A 23,762-nucleotide genomic window follows, 5' to 3' on the forward strand; every position below is an offset into this window, starting at 1 on the left:
TGTGAAGAACTGTAGCCTCAGCTAAGGTCAGTGTTCATATTTCAACAGTATAAAGAGACTGGGCAAAAATGGCATCCATAGGAGAGTTTCAAGGTGAAAACCACTGCTGACTAAAAAGAACACAAAAGCTCATCTCATTCTTTTCAAAACATCATCATGTTGATCCAAGACATCGGGGGATCAACATGTTCTGTGCACTGACGGGACAAGTAGACCAGAGCATCAAGTTCACTCCCTGAAGCACCAGAAAGTTCACCTCTGAATGACTCAAAAAAAAAAAAAGAAAAAAAAAAAAAAAAGAAAGAGTGACCTAATCAAAAGTGGGGACTGATTGAGTTGTTTTGACATGTTTTAAACATGACATTAGTGCTTTAAAATTCTCCAGTGTTGTTGAATTTATACCGTTCTACAAAGAAGGGTGGGCCCAAAAGACTTACCATTATTGCAAATACTTGATTGCAGTTCTTGCCGCCAAGGATGGCATGGTGGTTAGCACTGTTGCTGGACAGAAGAAGATCCTGAGTTCATTTCTACCATCAGACCAGGGTCTGTCTTTCTTTCTTTGGAGTTTGCATGTTCTCACCGTGTTTGTGTGGGTTCTCCCCAGGTACTTCAGTTTCTTCCCACAGTCCAAAGACATGCAGTTAGTGGGGATAGGTTAATTGATCAATCTAAATTGCCCATAGGTGTGAATGTGAGTGCAAATGGTTGTCTCTCTCTGTGTGTTAGCCCTGCAACAGACTGGCGACCTGTCCAGGGTGTACCCTGCCTTTCGCCGTATGACAGCTGAGATAGGCTCCAGCGCCCCTCGTGACCCTGAAAAGGGATAAGTGGAAGCGGATGGATGGATCAGGTATGTTTGGGTAGAGATTTTTAAAAACTTATGTCTAATAATATGTGTAATATAAAAATCTGTACATACATAAGCATCACTGGCTGATGTAGATGAGAGGAGTTTTTATTATCTAACATTTTAAATCTATGGCTATCCGGTTATTTCATAAGTAAAATAAATAAATAAAACCAAAGTCAGCAAAACTGATGAAGTGTTTTATGACCACCTGTCAAATACAGTAAAACAAGACTAAATAAGATCATACAAAATTATTTAAATGTTGGTACCTGTATGTAGTCTGTTTGCTGAAACACTGTGCTAAACCACTGATAGAAAAAAAAAAAAGTACTATGTATGTGTAATATTTTATAGTATTAATGCGTATTTCTAATGTTTGAAACCTAGCACCTTGAGGCGACTGTTGTTGTGTTTTGGTGCCATATAAATAAAATTTTATTGAAAAATTGAATTGAATTGTCTGAAACCATAGATAATATCAAAAATGTTTTTTTAATCATGCCAAATCTATAACCTCAGTCAAAATGCAAAGTACTGAGAGGAGGCAACACACTCTTTTACTGACATTCTACCCCAGCACTAACTAGACTCCAATGAATGTAAAGAACACCATGTCCCAGATACTTTTTATTGGGTAATAAGGACTGGGAACAATGAAAACATGAGAAAGTTTGGATTTTTTTTAACACCATCAGAAAAGGGAACATTGGACCTCCTATGCACACACCTGGTTTGAAGGTTTAAGAGTACAGAAAAGAAAAATACGTCTTATAGTAAACATTGGTCTCAACAATACCAATAATATTCCCATGAATTCATCTTTTTTTTTTTTTTTTTTTTTTTTTTTTTTTAAATCAGACATAAATTAGCAATGTGTGGATCAAAGTTAAATAACATTAACACCCAGCTCAGGTGATGCTTCCATCATTTGGATCCATATCATATACAATATCTATATCTGTACAAGCTGAAAAACTCAAGAAAATATATGTCTCAAAACATATTAATGTAGGGCAAGTGTACAGAGCTTTAAGGAGGACATCACACTAAAAGAGAGATATGGTACCTGGAAAAAACTGTGTGCAGATCTTTTTTTCAAGTGGCATATAAACCGTCACTCTATGAATTAAGTGGAAAATTAAATTATGTAAAGCAGTGTTTTAATGCTTCACTCTACAAAGGATGTTTAGCCAGCTGAAAATATATTGCCTGTTGAAAGCACACTCCTGCTGCTGGATGAGTCGTCACATTGACGATGGTGTCTTCTTCAACTTTTTACGATGAGAGCTAAGAGGGTTTTCACATATCCTTAGGTAATGAAATGAGCTCTATCTATGGAACAGCACATAAACCCTGGGTCCTGGTAAAGATTAGAAATTTAACAAAGTGGGAGATGAAGATTTGAATATTTAATGTGAGACCTGAGCCTCACTCCTGAAAGTCAATGGAGATCAAAATTTGTTTTAGTTTAAGACATTCGGATGAGATGAGGTTTTGGAGGTAAATGCTTCCACACAGCAGACTTTTTTTTCCCTTCCAAAAGTAAGGAACCTTGAGTTAATACAGAAGACTGCTACATCGATATCTGAAATGTGACTAATAGGACTGCTGTGCATGTCCATGCCTGCTGTGCTGCTTGCTTGGAGCTCCAATGTTAATCATTCCAAGTAAAGAAAGAACATATTAAAAAAAAAACCCTGCAATATATAAATACAGAATTCAGACAGCTCTGGTGGAAGAGGCAAGTGAAGGGTCAATTCTGGTCTGTCGAGTAATTTGACAGAGGGAAAAAGTGATAACTTGTGTATGATGTTGCCCTCAGGAGAAGAAACCTGCTAAGTGTTTTATGGAATGGAAGATTCGTGTTCAGTTTGTAAGTCACATAGGCAACAAAATGAACCGAGCCACAGAACTTGCAAATTTAGGATACATCAACACTGAAGTTTCAATTTTCTATTCCTGAGACATTTATAGCATATACAAGGCTTCCAGGACACATTGACACCACGTGGTCACCGGTGCTGATGTGCTTTAACTTGTTTGTAAAGACCGATTTATGCTTTCTCTGTCTGAGGTCCAGTGTTGGGTAATGTTACTTCTAAAAGTAACTTGTTATATTGCATAATTACAGCATTAACAACTGAAAACTAATTACCTTTAGAATATTTCTGCATTCAAAAAAATAAACCTTTCTATTTGAATTTAGTCTGGGTACACTAGTTATACATCTAGGAGTGTAATCTACTGTAACTCTGAATGTAGCTGATAGTGGCAGCTTGTGCTCTACCACATAACCAGAAACACACCTCATTTCCCTCAGAGTGATGGGTTATTGCAGGTGCTTCTTCAAAATGTGAACAGTAGTTCTCTAATGCCTCTGTGGTGTACTGGTTAACACCTTCACTTTACATGGAAGAGGAGCTACAAACACAGCCAGGGGGTCACAAGCTACTCCTAGTGCTGGTCCTCAGCTCGGATAAATCGGGTGTAAAATGTACTGCTTTGGGAATGGATAAGGGGCAGCTGAAAGTACCCAACTCTAATATGTGACTTTGCACTTTACAACACGATACACCCAACACTGCTGAAGGACTGATGTAGGGTTATATCTGTAGGCCATTTAAAAGATGGATGAGCAAACATGAGGGGGCAAAGGCTGCGGGTCCATATGTACTCCTGGTCCTGTAACAGTGTATGGGAAAATACCTAGGTGAGGGCCGAGGGTCAAACACTTTCCTGATGAGTTTATGTTTTCAGTCACTCATTTTGGGTCATATTTAGTCCTAAATTTGAGAAAGCAGGATTATCTGAGATATGCTCATTGATTAACAACAAGTTGGCAGCCAATAAGTATGTGATTTGTCCGATCCACACCGCACACCCAGCTTTAAAACACCAAGATGAAGATGGCCAAAAAGCCTCATCTCGAGGCTTCAAAACGGGTGGCATGACTGACCGTGTCAATTTTTTTATACAGGCTATGCTTGAACCAAAAATACCATAACTGATAGTTCTACTTTGTCCTCCCGACAGCAACAAAGAAAGGAGCCTGGTTCATTGTCTTTACTGGATGACATAAAGAAGTCCAGAAACTTAAACTGTAGACGCCCGCATAAACAAGGAAAGCGGCCCAAACATCCAATGAAAGACATCAAAAATGAAATACTCGTAAATCACAAACGAACTGAATTGTCCTCAGAATTAGAGTTCATGCTGTCTGCACCGTGAAAAAACAAACACACTGTTGCTGTAAGTTCTGGATTTCCACAAAACTGTGAGCATGTTTGAGTACATTAAATGAGAGTATAACACGCCTAAAACGCAAACTCCCATAAAATCCTCCATTTGGTAGTTTTGCGTTCACACCTCCACCAGAATTGTCCTTTCCTCATGAAATCTCAGCCTGCACCAGCTTTAACAACACTTTTGAGCCAAACGGGCAGCAGAAACTGTTACCCAGGCCCGGACAGATGTGGTGTTGAGGCAACCTTTGGATCATGGGGCCTCCGTTTGCTTCCAAATGAACTCTGGTGGCAGCCTGTGCTGTGAAAGCAAACTGATTTCTACCAAGCCTATCTACTGAGCATCAATGCTAAAGAAAGCTGCAAGTCTAAACCCTTTGATATAACATGTTGTGCTTGTGTCCTAATCCATGTGAATCTGTATGCTTGATTAGAAAGTGGGTGTAACAAACCAGCTACACTGGAAATATACTCATCTTTCTCTCCATTGTGGGTACTGACATTCAGGATGCAGGATGACATTCAACAAAATAAAAAAACCAGAAGCCCATTCCAGCAGACCAGAACTAAACGGCAACAATGAATCATATTGTTCCACTCATATCGGACAAAATGAACTGAACTACAAGCATGAAAGTGACCTTTTTTGAGAAATCAGGAAACTGGAAAAACCACCATCACTGTAGCTGTTGTAAAAGCCTTGAGTTTTATGCATTCTCCAAGAACTGAATTTATTTTAATGATAGCAAATTATTCCTCCTTTTTCACTGGAGCTCCTGGGAACCCCATAGGAGCCCTCAGGAGGTCCCCGATTCCACTTCTAGTAAGCCAACTCAGGCAGAGGCCACGTCCTGGGAGTCCTCCTTATTAGGCTGATAAATATCAGACAGCAAAGTGGCCGGAGTCCTTAGTTGCGGTTTGCTGTCGCTCTCAGTAGTATGTGCACCAGTTACTATAATCGCTGGGCATCAGTCCACCGGTGATAAGCAGAATTAGGTCTACAAACCACCAGATTCCCAGGCCTCCCAGAGTGAGCAGCTTCCCAACCGCAGTCCCTGTGTGGCCCAGGCAGAAACGATCAACCCCGAAACAGCCCAAGAAGAAGGAATACAGCAGTGTGGTGATGAAGTAGTGTCCAGTGTATCTGTAAAACACATGGCAAGAATTTAGATGAGTTGCAAAATGTATTTCATTTACACACCTGGACCTCAGCCAGGTTCCAAAGTTGGAAAGAGTTTAAATCGGCATCAGTTCACTTTATTTCAGATTGCAGCAAGTTACTGACATTTCACAGAGTCTGGTTACGACAATCTCATCCTTTGTGGATGCCCCATATGGCTCAAGAAGGTAATAAACAAACACAAACAGATATATATTTTAATCATAATGATTAAACAAGCCACAAGATTAAAAAGAAAAGGTGTAGACAACCTGCAGTTGTGATCTACAAGGAGCGGACAGAATAAAAGAAACACCTGCTCTGTATTGTATAATTGGCGGACGGAGGCACGGGGGAAACTGAGCATTTGAGCCTGGTTTATCTGAAGCCTGGGAGGCAGCACAGTCTTTGTACAGGTGCTGCTTTGATTGTGCCCGTTCACTGCAAATGTCTGATGTCTATGCAGTTACTATAGAGATTAGCCTGATGTGCTCATGAATGCTGTGTGTGGTGTGAAGTTATGAGGGCAAAAAGAAGTTGTGATCCTATGGCTAAACATTGCCATCTAGTGGTGAGCCTACGCTTTGTCACTGTGGAAAAGGTCTTTAAAGCACAAATGCGTTCCTCTATAAAAGATCCATGAGAGCAACTTGATTTTGAACTGATAAAATTCTTCCTGTGGAGAAAATTACTGAAGAGGCAAGGTGGATCATATTCATTTTGAAAATAATGTATACATCAAGAAGTGACCATATCTGGGTGAGATTGTGGAGTTCTGACTAATAAGGTAATGAATATGTGCAGGATCCACAAACTACATAACATACAGAGACGTACAGCTGCTAATAGACTAGTACACCAATTTCACTGACCAAAACCACAGCACAAACATCTACCACAGAGCAGACCATGTTATTTGTCAGACAACACTACCACAACAACCAGCTGGTCTGTGCAAAGTCAGGCAGAGTGCACATGAGGAAATAAATAACTACACATATGTATCGATACATATTTGTAGTATCGGTCAGGCTCTGAAGCAAGGTTATTATCGTTAACGAAAACTAACGAAATAACGAAAACTAGAAGTGAAAAAACATTTTCGTTAACGGAAATAAAAATAAAAACAAAAACAAAAAAAGTAAAACTAACTAAAACTGTAATGAGTGTTCACAAAACTAACTCAAATTAACTGAATTTATAGCAAAAATGTGTTTAGTTTTCGTAGATGTGTGTGTGTCATACAATAGTCAAGGGTGAAAATGAAGTTTAGTTTCCAGATTTTTTTCTTGCTGTGTCTCATTATGCCAGCAGGTGGCAAGTACGTTAGTCGAGTCGTCTGTGTTGCTGCTCCGTCCACGCGCAGAATCATGTCAGGAAAAGTCGGGAGAAAGCGCCAGAATCCAATTTGGGATTACTTTGAATATGACTGTGTTTTGGATAAAGCAAGTGTCTTGTAGTGGAAAGAGACAAATTATAAGGGACATTTCTAAAGGGAAAAAAAATCCCACAAACCTTAAAGTGCACTTGAAAAGTTCACACAAGAAGGCTAACCTAGCTTACCTTGAGAAGGGAGCACACTCAACCCTCATCCCCAGAAAACAGAAGCTAACCCCAGGCAAGGCAGCGTGATGCATCCCGAGACAACAGGACGGGGATATCTACATAACTGTGTGAGTCAATTGCCTTCAAAAAGTTTATCAATTCACTTGAACCAAAATTACGAACACCCGGTGCTGCAAGAGTTAATAGTCTCATTGGGGCCAAGATATAAATTTTATAGTTGCCTGGTATCAATGGTTGTTCATCTGCACTAATTTATTTATTTATTTAAAGAACCCATAGGTGGGAATGTGAGTTGTCTGTCTCTGCGTGTTAGCCCTGCGACAGACAGGCGACCTGTGCAGGGTGCAGGGTATGGTAGCTGGAATAGCAACATACCCAAGGATAAGCAGGGCCCTATTTCAGGAAGCCGGTTTAGTGCAAACTCTGAGTAAGTATACCCTGAGTTAACAAAAACTCTGGGTTTTCGGTTTCACAAAGCGAGTTTAGATTAATTCTGAGTGAGTTACTATGACGACACACTCCGTGAAGCTAACCTGCCCCCTAGCAGGTTTACTTCAACTAACCCCGACCTTCTCCGCCTCTTTGTCAGAAACCTGACTGTAGGAAGTGTCAGACATGGCGTGCCTCTTCCTTGAAGAGCCAGTAGATGTTGAAGCCCAAATTCTCCGCAGAGCTCTCCGCCGGGAGAGAGTGATTAGAGCGCGTTTGGACATTTGATCATTTCCTGATGATTTCCTGTGTGAACGTTACCGTTTTTCAGCACAATCTATAATTTATTTGAATAAAATCCTCAGGCCTAATATTGCTCATGTGACACATCGCGGACATTCTCTCAGTTCTGTACATATTATTTGTATTGCACTTCGGTTTTTTGCAAACGGGAGCTTTCTGTATAATATTGGTGACGCTGAGCACGTTTCCAAGGCTACCGTCTGTCGGGCAGTCAAGAATGTTACAGTTGCACTGAAACGTCTCCTGTACTCGTTTGTGGTGTTCCCCGGTCATAGACCCACAAGATTTATCAAAGAGGGATGCCACAAAATTGCAGGTAGCAGGATGAACAAAACTTAATACATGATGTGGTGATACTTGAACTACTACTTAAATTTTACATTTATTCTCACGGTTCCCAGGCGTGATTGGCTGTATAGATGGCACTCACATTCCAATCATTGCTCCTTCAGTAAATGAAGGAGACTATGTGAACAGGAAGTCTTTCCACAGCATCAATGTACAGGTACATAGTTCCCTGTAGCATTTCAAACTAACAAATTATTTCATGGATGCTAATTTGTGTTCTCTGCACTGTGAAGATCATATGTGATGCTGCCAACATTATCACAAATGTGGAAGCCAACTGCTCAGCCTCTGTGAGTGGTGGTGGTGGAGGACCCTCACCTGTTTTTCGGGCCTCTGCTTTTTTTCTGTTGGCTATAACGGGTCACATTTGAGCATACAGAGTAAGCAAATATGTACTTGTAATGTGCTCAGATAATTCCAATTAGTGCTTACAGAAAGAAAATTAATGTAGCCTCTAACTGCAATTGATTTACATCGGACAAACAGACCAAGCACTATGGCTCATAATACAATTACACCTTACCTGTTTGGACTATATTTTTATATTTCATTTTTACTTGCTGCCAGGAACGTTTGGGGCCTGTTGGGTTGCACCCGCGCTCACATCACATCACAAAATAAAATGTATAAAATAAAAAATAAAATAAAAAATAATAAAATAACGTGTTAAATGGGTGGAAATCCCTAGATCAATGTTTAAATTAACACTCACGCATTGACTCTGTCGGCTATGTTTTGCCATGCATGCTCCCTTTCTTTTGCAGCTGAGGCTGCTTTACTTTTTTCCGCGGAATTTGCATGTTATCGGCATATGCTGCCATCAGAACTTCGGCCTCAAGCGCTGTAAAATACATTGACCGCGCCTTCTTTCCCTCCGTCTCCATGGTGACTCGCTTAATCTGTGCTCCACTAATCAGGGCTTTATGTATCCTCGTGCGCGCGCTTAATTTGGGGTTAAAGCAACTCCGCGTTGATTGAACTAATTGTTATCAGCCTTTCTGAAACCGAATATTCCGAGTTGGACAGTTCGGGGTTACTCAACCCCGAGTATCGTTTTTCACTCTGAGTTTTCTAAACCGGCTTCCTGAAATAGGGCCCAGAAGAGCATGACTGATATGATGAAACTGGGATTTTGTTACACTTAATTATTGCAAACACAATTAAAACTATAACTGAAACTAATCAAAACTAAACTGAAACTAAGGATTTTCAAAAAAATAAAAACTAAATTAAACTAGCAAACAATTGGTAAAAACTAATTAAAACTGATATAAAATTGAAAATCTGAAGTCAAAACTAAATAAAAATAAAAACTAATGAAAATTGCAAAACTATTAAAACCCTGCTCTGAAGTCTATGGCTATCGACTCAATTTTGGAGTCAGCCTCAAGTGGCCATTAGAAGAAAATGCCCTTTTTGGTAGGGGTGCAACGATACACAAAATTCACGGTTCGGTTCGGTTCGATACTTTGGTGTCACGGTTCGATATTTTTTCGATACAAAAAAAATGTTCATGCATTTTTTATTTGTCATTTATTAAAATTATAAATATATATTTTAACTCAAAAGTACAGTTTTTAAATTTAACCCTAACCCTTGTGCGTGTTTTTTATTTTGACAGCGAATGCGCACCTGCGAACCACTTATGTGCAGCCCTGGTTATTTAGCTCATCATATTGCAGCCACAGAAATTCTTTTGTCCATGAAACCATAAAGCTGCACTTTCTTTTTGCCTTATAGTCTGATTTGTCATAACTTCTCCGTTTTGTGGTAAGCTTTTCTTTGGCTGTCACTTCTTCACCCTGACCTGTCTTATTTGGCTCAGCAGAACTGAAATGCTTTTACACATGCACTCACATAAGCTCAGCGATTCTCTGCGCGATCAACCTCTCACATGTTTAAGCTTGCTGCGGGAGATTTCACTTGTCATGTTTGCATAGTAAGCTAACGATTAATAAGACGATGTCAGAGGAATTGGTGCACAAATTATCATCACTCACAGATCAGTGCTGTCGCTCTCTATACACAGTTCGCACGATTGCAAAGTGAAAGCAAAAAAACAAGCGCAAATTCAAACGCGACTTCAATATGTCACATATTGACAGTGGCTCACCGATGCCAATGACATAATTACCCAGCTACATTTCTGAAAGAATGCAAAAGCATTGACATATATTTTTCCTACAATCGCCCGATGGGCAGGGAAGAGATAGATTTTGGTAGCCCGACTGAAAAAATCGCTAGCTCCGGGACGTCGGGCTAGCGATATTGCGAGCCCTGTATCTGATTGAGGAATCACTCATCTTTGGAAAAGAGAGTTTATTACAGAGAAATGGCTCTTTCCAAAATAAAAGCTATACTATCCGCTTCTTCTGGGCTATATTCTCAGCAGCATAAGGAGAATCATGTGCTAACAGCTGTCTAAATGACTCGGCTAAAGTTAGTAGCATGCTTGTTGTATTTGTCTTTGCACTAGGATGATGTCGGCGTAAATGTGCAGTCATATTCGTTGTGTTCCCACTAGTGCTTTCAGGTTAATCTTGTTGAAATGACCTTAATGCCACAACACGGCAAATCTCCGTTAACGAGCTACCGCCGATCGCTCCGTGCATGGGGCTAGACGGCCAACACGTTAATGAGCTAACTGCGCTAACACACTAGTTCACACCAATGTAATTGAGCATTGCATGGCACATCCAACATACTGTTTTACTTTAGTCCATGACTCGCTTACCTTCAGGGTCATACGTCACATGAAAACCAAAATAATTCCAAACGCCAGATCTGAATGAGGTTCAATTTGCCTGTTACAAGGAGAGCTTAACTTCTGTCTCGCTAGCTTGCCCTGCGCTCTTCCTTCTGACTATGCTGTCTGTGTTGAGCGCTCAGTGAATCTGCATTTGACTACTCCGCCTAGGCTGCACTGTCGAGCCTAGGCGGAGTAGTCGAATGCAGATTCACTGAGCGCTCAACACAGACAGCATCGTCAGAAGGAAAATTGATAAAATAAATTACAAATGTTGTATTGTTCGATACATATGCGTACCGAACCGAAAGCACTGTATCGAACGGTTCAATATCGATACGAATATCGTTGCACCCCTACTTTTTGGTCCTTGTGTACTGGCTTCATTTTTCAGGTCCATAGGTTACTGCTTGGTTTCAGCGGCCGCAAGATGATGACAAATACACACCAATAAATAAATACATATATGCATACATACATTTTTAAAAAGTTCATTAATAGCCCGAGAAACACAACAAAGGTCTCAAGACACCGTTTAATTCTGTGTAAACAACTGTTATTCCAGGCACAGAGTGAGTCATCCTCTAGTGGAAGGTCAGGGGTTTGAGTCACGGCTTGAATTCCAGTCTGAATGTCAATATATTCTTGGACAGGATACTGAACTCCAAATTGCCCTGATGTATCCGTGGTGGTGTGTGATGTTCTGTAGGAACGTCTTTGTGAATGTAGCCTGTAGTGTAAGACTGCGCAATTCAATTTCTAGAACAATAATTTTAAATTAGTCAGAATGTTATCTAAAACAAATGTTGAATTTCAAAGCTTCACAGCTAGAAGATCTCTAAAGGGGCAAAGAACGATATAAATATATGCTTTTCATGCCACACTATCAAGATATTGGCGCTAAGGGTCAGGTTGTTCACTGAGAGATAACTTAGAGCTATAGATAATAAATATTACATTACACCTTCAAAATACGATTTTGGTTAGAGCTGTAACCAACTGTTATTTATCAACTGTGAATCTGTCATTTATTTTTAGATGCCGCAAGTTTAATCAGGATCATAAATAACCCAAAGAGTTCATAATGTGAAAAAGAAAAACATTCTCTTATGGGAGGCTGAATGAAATGGCTGTGGTAGTTTCTGAAAAAAATCTGACTTCGAATTAGGTGCCAATTCACTTCCTGTCAGTCAGATGATTAATTAGATGTTTCATCTCTGATTTGGACATATGAAGGTGTGTGAATAGCATGTTAATCATTCCTTAGAGTCTGACAGGAAGAGATCATGCCTGATCAGTGGCTTGAAGTCTAATTTATTTGCGGCTCCAGTCCTGGCTTCAACACCACCGCACAGCTGCTAAGAAATCGTAATCTTCTGATAATGTTAATCCTAGCTAGGTACTGAGGTCATGCCATTGTGTGTCAATTTCCTTCTGTCTGTCAGAAACTAAAGGCCAGCCAGACCTTATCATCCAGATAGCAGAAATGAAGTCAATTGATTTTTTGCAACGCTACAACCTTTCAGGTGCTGCAAACACCTTCAAGTCTTACATTTTCAAATGGAGCCTCTTAGTCATACAAAAACATCAGTCTAGCACAACCATCATCCCTTGCTCTGGCTTCTCTCATAGCCCCTTTCCATTAGTACTTAGATTGGCTGAACTTGTTTTCCATTTCAATAGAGTACCACCTAATGTGCGCAGGGTCGTTATAGCAACACGGGCGAATATCCCATTATACCGTGTATGAGTTTTTGTCAGATTCTGGGACGACGGTGTTGTTTTTTGTGCAGCCAATTCGCTCGTTGCCGGGTTTCAAAAAGGGCGGGTTTTTTTTTTTTTTGGTGTCCCGTTTGGATCTTTAGCCATCAGAATTGTTGTCTTAAGGCCAAGAAAGATGCCAAGTGGATTTCTTTTACCAAGTGGATCATCATGGCCTTGCCATATTGGTCCATTTGATTGACCTTTATTATAATTATGAATTTATTTTATTTTCGGTTGCTACAAACGGGACAGACATGACTGGGAGGATAGGACCGGGAGAAAGAATGAAAGAAAGAGAGGGAGAGAAAGAAAACCAAAGGGGAGAAGAGACGGTGAGAAAGGGGGGAAGAAAGAAAGAAAAACAAACAAAACACCTGGATCACCTGTATGGAGAAAAAAAAAAAACAGAAGAGAAAGCAAACAACAAAAAGAGCAACAAAGTAAAAAACAGCACCATCACAATAAACTAGCTAGCAGTAGATAACAGTAGATACTAAATATTAAACGATATTGTGCAGCACGCAAGATAGACAGCGCACAATGTGCTTTGAGGCAGCAGCCAAGAAAGGTGTAGTCTGCGTCTGTGAACACTCGTGTGTACACCTGTGTGCACACCTGTGTGGATCAGCATGCTTGTATTCCAAAGGTTTCTCCATGTAACGATCTGCTAGGGAGTGTGGGGAGCCATAGCCCCGTCCACCAGGGTATGAAGTAGGTATGGAGGAGATCCAGGCCCCAGATATCCAGAGGCCCCAGAGTACAAGGACCCGAGGAGGACCACCAAAAGGGGGGGAACCGTGCCACCCTCCTGGGAAGAGCTGAGTAGAGCCCCAAACGAGAGGTCACCCAGCAGCTACAGAGCAGAGGCCAGAGGGGGTTGCAGTGGCGTGCCTGCGGGCTCTGCCGGCAGCCAGCTGTGCCAGAGAGGACCGAGCTTCAGGCCCAGAGGCCAGAGGCCTGAGGGCATCACACCCCCCGGAAGGGGCCCAGCCGGGCCACAGGCGCCAGGCCCCGCCAATCGGCCACCAGAAGTGAGCCGGTACATACATGAGCGCCCAGCCCCAGACGACAAAAAGGGCAGTTTTGATTTTTGTGAGGGAGACACTCTCATGACTCGGGTGATGCCACTGACTAGTCAATCTTTGGTATACAGTAAGTTGACATTTTTGGATCCCTTGGAGTCCCAGCAGAGTTCAAATCAAATCAAAATTTATTCATATAGCACATTTAAAAACAACAATGTCAGTCAAAGTGCTTCACAAATTAAGAGCAAGTAAAGTAATTTACCAACAGTGAGACAACAGCAACACAAGACAAACATAGAAAAAAAAAAAAAAAGTACTGCAAAAATATGTTACTTTTCTGAAAAGTAATGCAGTACATTACTTATTAATTACTCACTAAAGAAAACAATTTATTACACTACTCATTACATTACTTTCATGATACTCTGAAACATGACCTCCAATGCATTGGGACTAGAACCATCTGAGAAGCCTCACTGTGATCGCCACTGTATAAAGATATACGTGTAGAAGTGGAGGCTACAATGATATAAGCCTGACTGCTCATCACTGTCTGTGGGAGATCAGCTGGTACGGGGTCAAGAACCAAAGTTGTGTTAGCAGCATAATGATGTCATTTCTGTCCTGGATGCAGTTTGCACTTTACCACAGGGCTGTTGTCCATTAAGGCAATAAAATAAAAGTAATGAATAAGAGTAAAAAGTTCAGTAAAGCAAGTAATAAATGTCCTTATCACAACTCATCAAAAGTTTGAGCATTTATTGTAGGAAAAGCGCACAGGAACAAACACGATTTTGATGTTTGTTCAGGTTTTTTTTGTCCCCGCCTGTGATGGCTGCCCTTATAGCCACACAGTGGTAATATCCACCATGTTAGTGTAGAGGCTTATACATAACATTGCATTCACATTTGTCTGTCTTTAAATATAGGAATTAATTTACAGGACAATAAATAACTGGTTTTGGTTTTGAATTAATTCACATATCCACATAACACTGCATTCTTAAATAAGTGCGCACATTTTAGTTTACACTGTTATGTATGATTAATCTTTTGTTTTCTGAGTTACCTTAGTTGAAGCTGTTCCAGTCCCTTAATTAAGGAGCCAAGAGGTGGAAAAGGGGCGGAGCGAGCTTCAAAGGAAGACTGCAAATTGGTTCATGCCATAACTCGGGATCATGGGGAGGAATTGGAGTTCATTATGTTAGGTTTAGTTAGGTTTTGTGTGTTTTACCCCTTCTCGTGTTTTTTGTGGGCTGATCAGCCACTATTTAAGTTTCCCCTTTGTCACGTTGAGTTAGGTCAGTTTGTTTGAGTTAGCAGTAGTGTTGTCAACTTTAAGTAGAGTTCTGTTATTTTGACCTATTTTATGGGCCCAAGATTTTGATTCTTTTTGCACGAGTTAACCAATTATGTTTTTTGGGTTAAATAAAAAAAATCTTTTTTTTGGACTTTAACCTGTGCCTAAGTTTCCTTCACTGCGCAGTCCAGATAGATACCTATAACACTAGTTCACCTTTGGTTCTAAGATGTTACCCAACCATTTGCTACTAGCTAGGACTGCAGCTCCACAGATTGCACAGTCCTTCTTGCTCAGTGTTATAGAAGGAAAGTTTGGTTCTGCATACACTGACTAGTATGTAGTTTGTATCAGCGTAAACTAGCACAACTACCCACAGAGGATAGGCTAACCATGTTCTGTACAGGAGTGTGGATGTTAGCCAGTAAGGAAAGAAGCCTGCTGCTGTAGAGCTGCCAGCATCATCTACACTCAGCAAACCAATGTAGAACGCTTTCACAGTAAGAGGTAGCACACATTTCAGTGGTATTTCAAATAAAACCGGGTTATTGAAAAATGAAATTAATGGTTTCAGTTTCAAATATGGAACGCCAGGACTGCCATAATGAATTAATTAAATACACCATTAAATAATTAATTAAATGTGGCAATAATTAATTAAAATTGGAATTAATTAATTAAATAAATAGTTATGATATATGTAATTAATTAATTATTGACACATTTAATTAATTATTTATGTATTTCACATTTTAATTAATTATTGACACATTTAATTAATTATTTAATGATATATTTATTTATTTCATTTTGGCAGTCCTGGCGCCTGGCTCTCATCATGAAATAATTTTATCTGTCAGCCTCACCCATCAAACTCAGGGGGCGGGGTTAACGCTGATCGAGTCAAAACCATTGCTTTGGCCTGGTGGCCATTGTTTCTAGCACACAACAACCGGCATGTGGAAGCTAACAGAACTGAGCTTTGAAAAACCCTGTTTGTGTGTTACCAAATACCGTTTTAATATTTTTTTAGCCGAGAATGTAGCGGTTTAATCTTCATGTGTCTGGTCGGTTTGTCAAGATACAGCCTCTTTGCAAAAGTGTTTCGATGATTTCGGAGATGTCTGCCCAGTCTCACGGCAAAGCGTGGGATAGACCCGCTCGCCTCGCAAGCAATCCCACCGACAAAGCGCAGGCCCCGGTACACAGCTGTAGTAACCCCCGCTGACGACTTTTACTGAGGTTATATTTATCGGTGTTTTATTTCCTGATGTTCTTATGTGTCCTACGTGTTTCAGTCGCCAATTCTGAATTATAACTAACATTAAAAACATGTTTAAGGAGGAGAGAGAGCAAATAAATCTGTTTAACATCTGATCTTTGGGTTTTTGTTCAGTAATCAGCGTGACCTGTGTATAAACACATAAAAGAGATAACGTTGGTGTTTCCGTCATGTAGTAACTGCTGGCTTTAACTGTACAAAGGTTGTTCGACACTATGAAACACATACAGACTTCATGATGTTCGGCTAATATTTTTATTGTGAATATTAATCATGCTGACCTCGCTCTGTACACCACGCAGCGAGGTCAGCATATCCACGATATCCTCAGCTCCATGAGTTAACACAAAGTTTCCCAGCTGACTATCTAACTGCCAACTATTCCAGAGACGTGAAAATATACAGCATAAAGAAAAGTGTAAGAGACTCAGCAGCAGATTAGAATAACAGTTATACATTTAATAAATCACCAAATGAATCCAAGAAACGAGCAAACCTGTTCCGACAATTTGAATTTGTATTCCCTCAGCTGCAGACTCGCTGCTGTTTAAATGTTTGAAAAGGAAGATTAGATATAAAAAACGTCAAACATAGACTCAGTCTGCCTTCACATTTGATATGAGGCCAGCACGTATAGTGGCCTCAGCAGGCTATTACTGAAATACACGTGCTATATCATAAACTATGATATTAATAGGGAGGTCCTATTAACATGTTTAGTCTTAAAGGACACCTTCCTGCCTTTAGTCTCATTCATGAGCAGTATTAGTTTTCTTCTAACATCCAGAAGTCTGCACGATGTGTTTCATAGTTTGTAACAAGCCTTTGACAGGTAAACATAACATGACCGAAAAAGCAAAAAAAAAAAAAAAAAAAGAGAGAGAGAGTGTGGAGATAAGAAGAGAAAATGCTCTCAATTATGGAGACAGGCAAATGGTTCATTTATGTTTGATGTGTGTTTATTCCTCCCTAAATATCGTCGCTGAAGTTTGCCATGCACGTCAGATTTTCCTGCGCATTTTTATACGTCTGCCAACAGAGAGAGAAAAAAAAAAATCACATTCTAACAGACAGCTGGTGCTTAGAATACAGTTGAATAACTATTAAAAAACAGATGATATTTAGATGATAGTTCAGTCTAACACATGTGCCAGTGAACCATTAAACGTCTGTGAAACTATGCAGTTATGAAACGTAACTTTAACCTCAGCCAAACCGATTTGCTCAGTTGTAAATAAAACAGCGAAGTAAACGTGACCCGACAGACAGAACCTGAGTGAATGAAGTCCAGCGTTTAACCACTGAGAGCTAAAACTCAGCTGAGGTTTGAAAGCTGTGTGCTGGTGATTGGACATCAGCCGCTGATAAAGCTGGCTCGCCTATAAAGTGCTCTGTAAGGAAACGAGCTCCAGCAGCTCTGCGCTCGGGGAAAACACTATATTTACTTATCTTGTGCAGAAAAATGCGCTGACATTGCGTTATATCGAGCACCGGCTGCCCAGTTAAACTGTGACTATCACCAGGTAACTAGGCGTGTTTCTTGAATTAGCAGCAGGTGTTAAACAGCTGACAGATGAGGAGGAGGATGCATGCAGGTAAACTGAGGGTCTGTTAAGCTGATCGCTGGTTTCGTGAGAAAAATGTCAGCTCGTTCTTTATGTTACAGAAGCACAGAGACACAAGACCAGGCGGAAAGAGACGATCGTTCGGTGAAAATGAGAATCTGCGAATGCAACATGTGGAACACGGAGAGTGGAATATGTAAACAAACCGGTTAACGTACCCCCTCGGTGCACTCTGCATGCTAATTGTTAGCAGAGCTAGTGAAATCTCTGAAAACATCTGAGCACTTTTGCAAACATGTTCTATGTTGACAACCTGACCAGACATACGTTGCGACATTCGCGGCTAAAACACTGTTAAAAGTGTAGCTGGTGACAGAAAAACGGGGTATTTTAAAACTACACCACCACCATTGCTGCCTGTGATTTGATCTGCATTCTGGGATACCTGGCTGCCCCAAGTCTACACAAGCAATCGATTTTCTAGGATCGACCTGTTTTGACTTACTTTGCACGGCAACCAATCAAATGTTAGAGAAGCTGCATGGGCAGCGTTAACCCCGCCCCCTGAGTTTGATGGGTGAGGCTGACAGATAAAATTATTTCATGATGAGAGCCAGGCGCCAGGACTGCCAAAATGAAATAAATAAATATATCATTAAATAATTAACTAAATGTGTCAATAATTAATTAAATGTGTCAATAATTAATTAAAATGTGAAATACATAAATAATTAATTAAATGTGTCAATAATTAATTAATTACATGTGTCAATAATTAATTAATTAAATGTGTCAATAATTAATTAAAATGTGAAATACATAAATAATTAATTAAATGTGTCAATAATTAATTAATTACATGTGTCATAACTATTTATTTAATTAATTAATTCCAATTTTAATTAATTATTGCCACATTTAATTAATTATTTAATGGTGTATTTAATTAATTCATTATGGCAGTCCTGGCGTTCCATATTCAAATGGCTCACAAGTGAATCACTGCAAAGATCATTTTAACCTCATCTGTTAGGTAAACAGTGAAAATTGAGCACACAGTGTTTTCTTGGTTATGTTAAGAGTGTTGTATTTTTTTTGTCCCACTTAGGTGCCAAGGAAATTAGTCAGCAGGAACATCTACGCTTTTGACACAGATTCTGTCTTAATCTGTCCGCTTGTTTATTTTCCACATAAACCTTTCACAATAAAGCTCAAGATCCTGTTGCAAAAAAAAAAAAAAAATGAATCATGTGAAAGAGTATGCAGAGTATTTAAGGATTAGAAGCAAAAAAGAGCCGCCAGGTGCTAAAAGATAAACCTTAGACTCAAACATTAGAACAGGCTTTTCCCCGCAGCATGCTGTGTAATAAATACTCACAAAGAAAACGGCAGCTGTTACAACTTATGTCTAAAAATGCATCGTTTCATGCATCGGTTAAAACACTTGACTCCAGGTACATGACGCCCAGCTGGAAACACTTCACGCAAGTCGAGCTGCCCGAGATTCACAGAATTTACAGAAAATGTTAAATTTTTGTGATTTATATCGTTATCGGGACGATAGATGTCTTATATTGGGATATGAGATTTTGGTCATATCGCACAGCCCTAGGTGTAAATATCAAAAACTATGACCATATGTGAAAACTCTACAGGAGAGTAAAACTAGAAAAAAAAAATTTACAGATAGGGGAAACTCAGGAACAGCCATTTATATATTTAAACACATGCTACCCATGTACGGACTACAAACTACTGCACAACACCCTGGCAATAATGTGCTGAAACTGGTCACAAACAAGGTGATGCAACGAAAACCTCCTCGTGACTGCTTTGGTCGCTACTAGATTTCCACTAAAACCCATAGTTTACATCAAAGACACTGACTTGTCAGGAGGGGCAAGTCAGGAAAGGCATCCAGCGTTAGGGCTGCTCGATTATGGCAAAAATGGTAATCACGATTATTTTCACTGAAATTGAGATCTCGATTATTTGACGATATTTATTTAACCCTTTAAGACCTACTATAGAACCAAGTCCACCAGAGCTTATATTATTTTTTTACATGTTGTAGTGCCATTTGTGGGAGCATTTCAAGTTGCTAAATAACTGTTATAGCCCATATTTTAATAATATGTATGCATTAAGTCCATAGTAACTACATTAATTGCAAAAAAGTGCAATAAATTACAAAAAAAATTGAAAATCGTTTTTGTTTTGTTTTTTACATATATTTCTACTTGGAGAAATTTAAGAGGTTTATCCCTCAAAACTTTAAATACAAAAAAGTTGCAAAAAATAGTTTACAACAACAGGAAATTTATTTTGAGTGTCTTCATAGTTTTATCTTGGAGATACACCAATTTTTATATACTGCAGGAAAAACAAAAAAAACAATCCTATGATGCAAATTTGCAAAGAAAACAGCATGTGCATCAAAATAAACTATTTCCAGCAGTGCAATTCGAGCTCTAAGCATCCCAGCAACTATTCAGAAAAGTCAAACATGACCAGTGTAGGCTTTTAAGGCCTACAAGTAAAAAACTACATTTCCGCGAAAATGATGTCACTTCCGGTTTCGGCCAGGAAATGGCGGACATGCAACAGTTCGGGCTGACGACTTTTTCAATGTGGGAAGTGTTACGAACAGCTGATCGGATCGGCAAAGCGTGTTTCTGGAATATTACGTTTTTGTTCCTGCAAGCGCTTTTTATGCAATTTTTGCAAAGCTTTATGTGGAAGGAAACCGTGACCGAGGACAAGCTGATGGCATCAGATGTAAGTACAACTCCTCTGGTTTCATATGCAAAACAAATTATTGCGCTAGCTTACGTGGTTCAGGTTCTACAGGGATTTAAAAATAGTTACACAAAACGGAGCGTGCTGCTCTGACCGGATTTAAAGGGTTAACAATGACTTTAAAAAATAATATAAAATAGTGTGCAACACCACTGAAGTTTTTTTTTACCTCTCTTTTCAATCAACAGCAGTCACTCTCCTCTCCAAATAACTTCTGCTTAGCTTTCCGAGCTTCCTTCGGGTCCTCTTAATCAGCGGTCTCCAACCTTTTTTGCGCCATGGATGGTTTATGCCCGACAATATTTTCACGGACCGGCCTTTAAGGTGTCGCGGATAAATGAGGGAGGGGCTAATAATCGGCTCAGTCATTTTTAATGATCGTTGAAAGCCCAGATCGTAATCGTGATTAAAATTCGATTAATTGAGCAGCCCTATCCAGCGTACAAATCAAGCCAAACATGCAGATTAACAAGAATGACATTCATATACTGGATCGCCCTGGGTTAAAAATGACTCCTTGGCATGCTGCTGCCAAACAGGGTTCCAGTGCAATGTACTTCTGACTAGGGCTGGGTGATATGGCCTAAAATCCATATCACGGTATAATTTGAAGCATGTGCGGTAACGATATATATCGCGATATATTCTTTTCTTCTGTACAACGTATTTTACACACTATAAGGCACACTTAAAATCCTTTAATTTTCTCAAAAATCGACAGTGTGCCTTATGTATGAATTCTGGTTGTGCTTACTGACCTGAAACCAATTTTATGCAGCACACGGCGCGCAGCAATCTGTCAAAAAATGTTCTAGTACGACTTTGGTAAGCTAAACATGATATGCCATGTTCTGACTGAGAGATTTCTGAAAAAATTAAAACGCACAGCTCTGCTATTACTTCCAACATAAATGAAGAGAGAAAACTAAACAGCAGTGATGTTTGTAGAATTACTGAAGTTGGACTAGCTGGTGTATAATGATGTCCTACGTGATTGCTACCAAAACAGCTACATTAGCATAACATTAGCACAGTGAAGCTGAAGGATGAACGCTAACATTTTTCCATTTGATAAAAGTTAACGTAGGGTTTCTGGTGGTTAGGGACAAATGCAACTGCATGGCAGGATGCTATAAACGGACCAAACTTCAGTCAGGAGGACAACTGAGATAATCCATTTACAATACGAGGTTAGTCATTAACATACTGCAAGAACATGGGAATAGAGCAGCTGCGAGAGAATTTAGCATTAATGAATCAATGGTACGGAAGTGGAGGAAGCAAAGTTTTTGGCTTTCCCCATATTCCAAAAGTGCGTCGTCTCTTTGCTATTACTGTCGCCCGGCATAATTTGCAGATGATATTGTTTGCAGCCGCTCCAATGCTTTCGACCAAAACAGGCGCCGCTTGGTGACACCATCAACACGTGCTATCGCGGTAGAGCGGTATAGTCAAAATCTCTACCGCTGGCCAAATTTATATCGTTTCTACCGTATACCGTTTATACCGCCTACTTCTGACCTAACAACACCGTCAGACAAAACACCCAAACACAAGCTACAAATTCATAGAATCATCTCAACAGGACAAGGCTCAGCTGTACATCTGCATCTAAAGGATAAAGGTCACTCTTTCCAGAATGCCAATGTTTGCATTTTGGACAGAGAAGTAAGGTTTGAGAGAAGTAAAGGAGCCTCATATAGAAGCTATGAGCCACCTACAGTGCAGTCTTAAGATCCCTTTTCTGGCATTTTGACCCCACTCATAACTTGCTTCAGGCGACCTTAATAGCTCACATGATGGCGGGGTGTGGCAATGTCTCACAGAGGTTTGACTCATTGGACCTGGAGACAAAAATGACATCCTTTTAAATACTTTGGCTCATTTGACAACTCACATGCTCAACAGTAGGTCAATAGTAGTCAACAACCCTTCAGAGACATTCTCCAAAGGGGTGCAACCATACTAAGAGTTAAGTAGCTGGCCCACTCAGCTTGTTGTTTTACATCTGAAGAAGCCTGTTGGATGAGAGGTGAAAACTCTTCATAAACCTGAAGTGCAGCGGCCTTCGTTTTTCAAGTTCTCAAGACTACCATGACCTGGATAACTAAAAACCTGGACAGACATTCTTTTCAACATACATACTGTAAATCAAAGCCCAAGTGATTCATGTGTTCTGGTGTAATGGAAATACTGAGCAAAGCAGCTGATTCATGTTTACATTCACTGAACAACAATCTGTTTGTTCTACATATTTTGGATGCATATGGAAACAGAGGCAATGTTTGAACATTTAAATATGATGCAGATCCACTCTAAAATGAACCCAGAGAACTTAAGATGGTTTTATATGAGGTAACAGCTGTTTATCCAGTGTGGCATCTCTTACTTGATGCAGGGTACATTCTCTCTGAGGAACTCTCTGGGTCCGGCACATTCTATATCATCGAGTGCAGTGCAGAAAACCCGTGTGTGGTTCACCTCTTTTTGGGTCTGGCCACCCCACTAGGTAGAGATAAAAGGCGCAAAGTCAGACATGTTCTCGATTACTCAACACTAACTAACAGTACAATGTCCTAAACACCAACAATACCTACCCCGATGCAACCAACATGTTCCATCTCCTGATAGGCAGTGTAGTTGCCCGCGTGATCCACAGGGTCTTGACAGTAGATGAAGTCCTCCGGTCTTCACCACACATTGAATTTAGAAAGAAAGCAAAAGACACAGAGGTATAGTTCAAAGAAACTACGGTGTGTAGTCAAGCCAAACTGAAATGTGTAAAGACAGCCCGAGTTTTGAAGATATTATATTGTAATCTATGAACAAATGTTTTTCTAACCAAAAATAAGTTTGGGGTGGGAAATGCGGTGCTTCCAGTTCAGTGTTACTGGTGCGTAAGTAGGTATGAATTGACATATTTATAAACGTAGTCCTGTGTCAGTTTAGAGTTAGCATTGCCCAATGCTAACATGCTAATAGCTACTTCCAGTTAACAGCATCTGAGTTACTTACAGATAACTGCAGAGGACAACGGGTGACGGAGGTTTGTACTCGAGATCCGTATAGTTTGCACTGTCGGGCGGTTCGCTGGAGGGGAGCAAAGTAGAAACCGGACCGGGAGAAGAAGCAGGAGTCTCCGTTGTCGTCGAATTTTGCGAGTGGATTCCTTCCAAACATTGTAACAATATGGCCGTTAATAGCAGCAGGAACTGTCCGCACATCAGAATATAGCTGACCGAAATCATTGTCAACTCCAAATACTACTAAGCTATTCCTCAAAGCTGTTCATGGTAACATTTGGCTAGCCACATTCAGCTAAAGATGTTTGTTTGGATCTCGATGGCCGTCTCGTGTGAATGGCGTCATCAATGAGCGTCG

The 23,762-nt window shown here is 40.0% G+C and overlaps 1 protein-coding gene across 1 annotated transcript; it reads right to left on the reverse strand.

Moving 5' to 3' along the window:
- Positions 1-1,274: 1,274 nt before the first annotated feature.
- On the reverse strand, positions 1,275-23,637 carry tm2d2 (TM2 domain containing 2). Its single transcript, XM_085424906.1, has 4 exons — positions 23,397-23,637; positions 22,979-23,069; positions 22,771-22,886; positions 1,275-5,239 (listed from the first exon to the last, which is right to left on the reverse strand). Exons 1-4 carry the CDS (start codon positions 23,627-23,629, stop codon positions 5,026-5,028), a joined length of 654 nt encoding a protein of 217 aa, XP_085281032.1. The 5' UTR covers positions 23,630-23,637; the 3' UTR covers positions 1,275-5,025.
- Positions 23,638-23,762: the final 125 nt, after the last annotated feature.

The sequence above is a fragment of the Rhamphochromis longiceps genome, linkage group LG12 (genome assembly GCF_057381845.1).
Source record: "Rhamphochromis longiceps isolate RC_006_pf linkage group LG12, R_longiceps_female_GT1.1, whole genome shotgun sequence".
Lineage (NCBI taxonomy): Eukaryota > Metazoa > Chordata > Actinopteri > Cichliformes > Cichlidae > Rhamphochromis > Rhamphochromis longiceps.

Bases quoted from the DNA above. Each gene is read 5' to 3' on its own strand.
- tm2d2 (XM_085424906.1), bottom strand. From the start codon at position 23,629: ATGATTTCGGTCAGCTATATTCTGATGTGCGGACAGTTCCTGCTGCTA. The intron at 22,887-22,978 runs GTAGGTATTGTT...ATCTCTACCTAG, and splicing joins AACATGTTGGTTGCATCGGG to TGGGGTGGCCAGACCCAAAA. The intron at 5,240-22,770 runs GTAAGAGATGCC...TGTGTTTTACAG, and splicing joins GAGAATGTACCCTGCATCAA to ATACACTGGACACTACTTCA.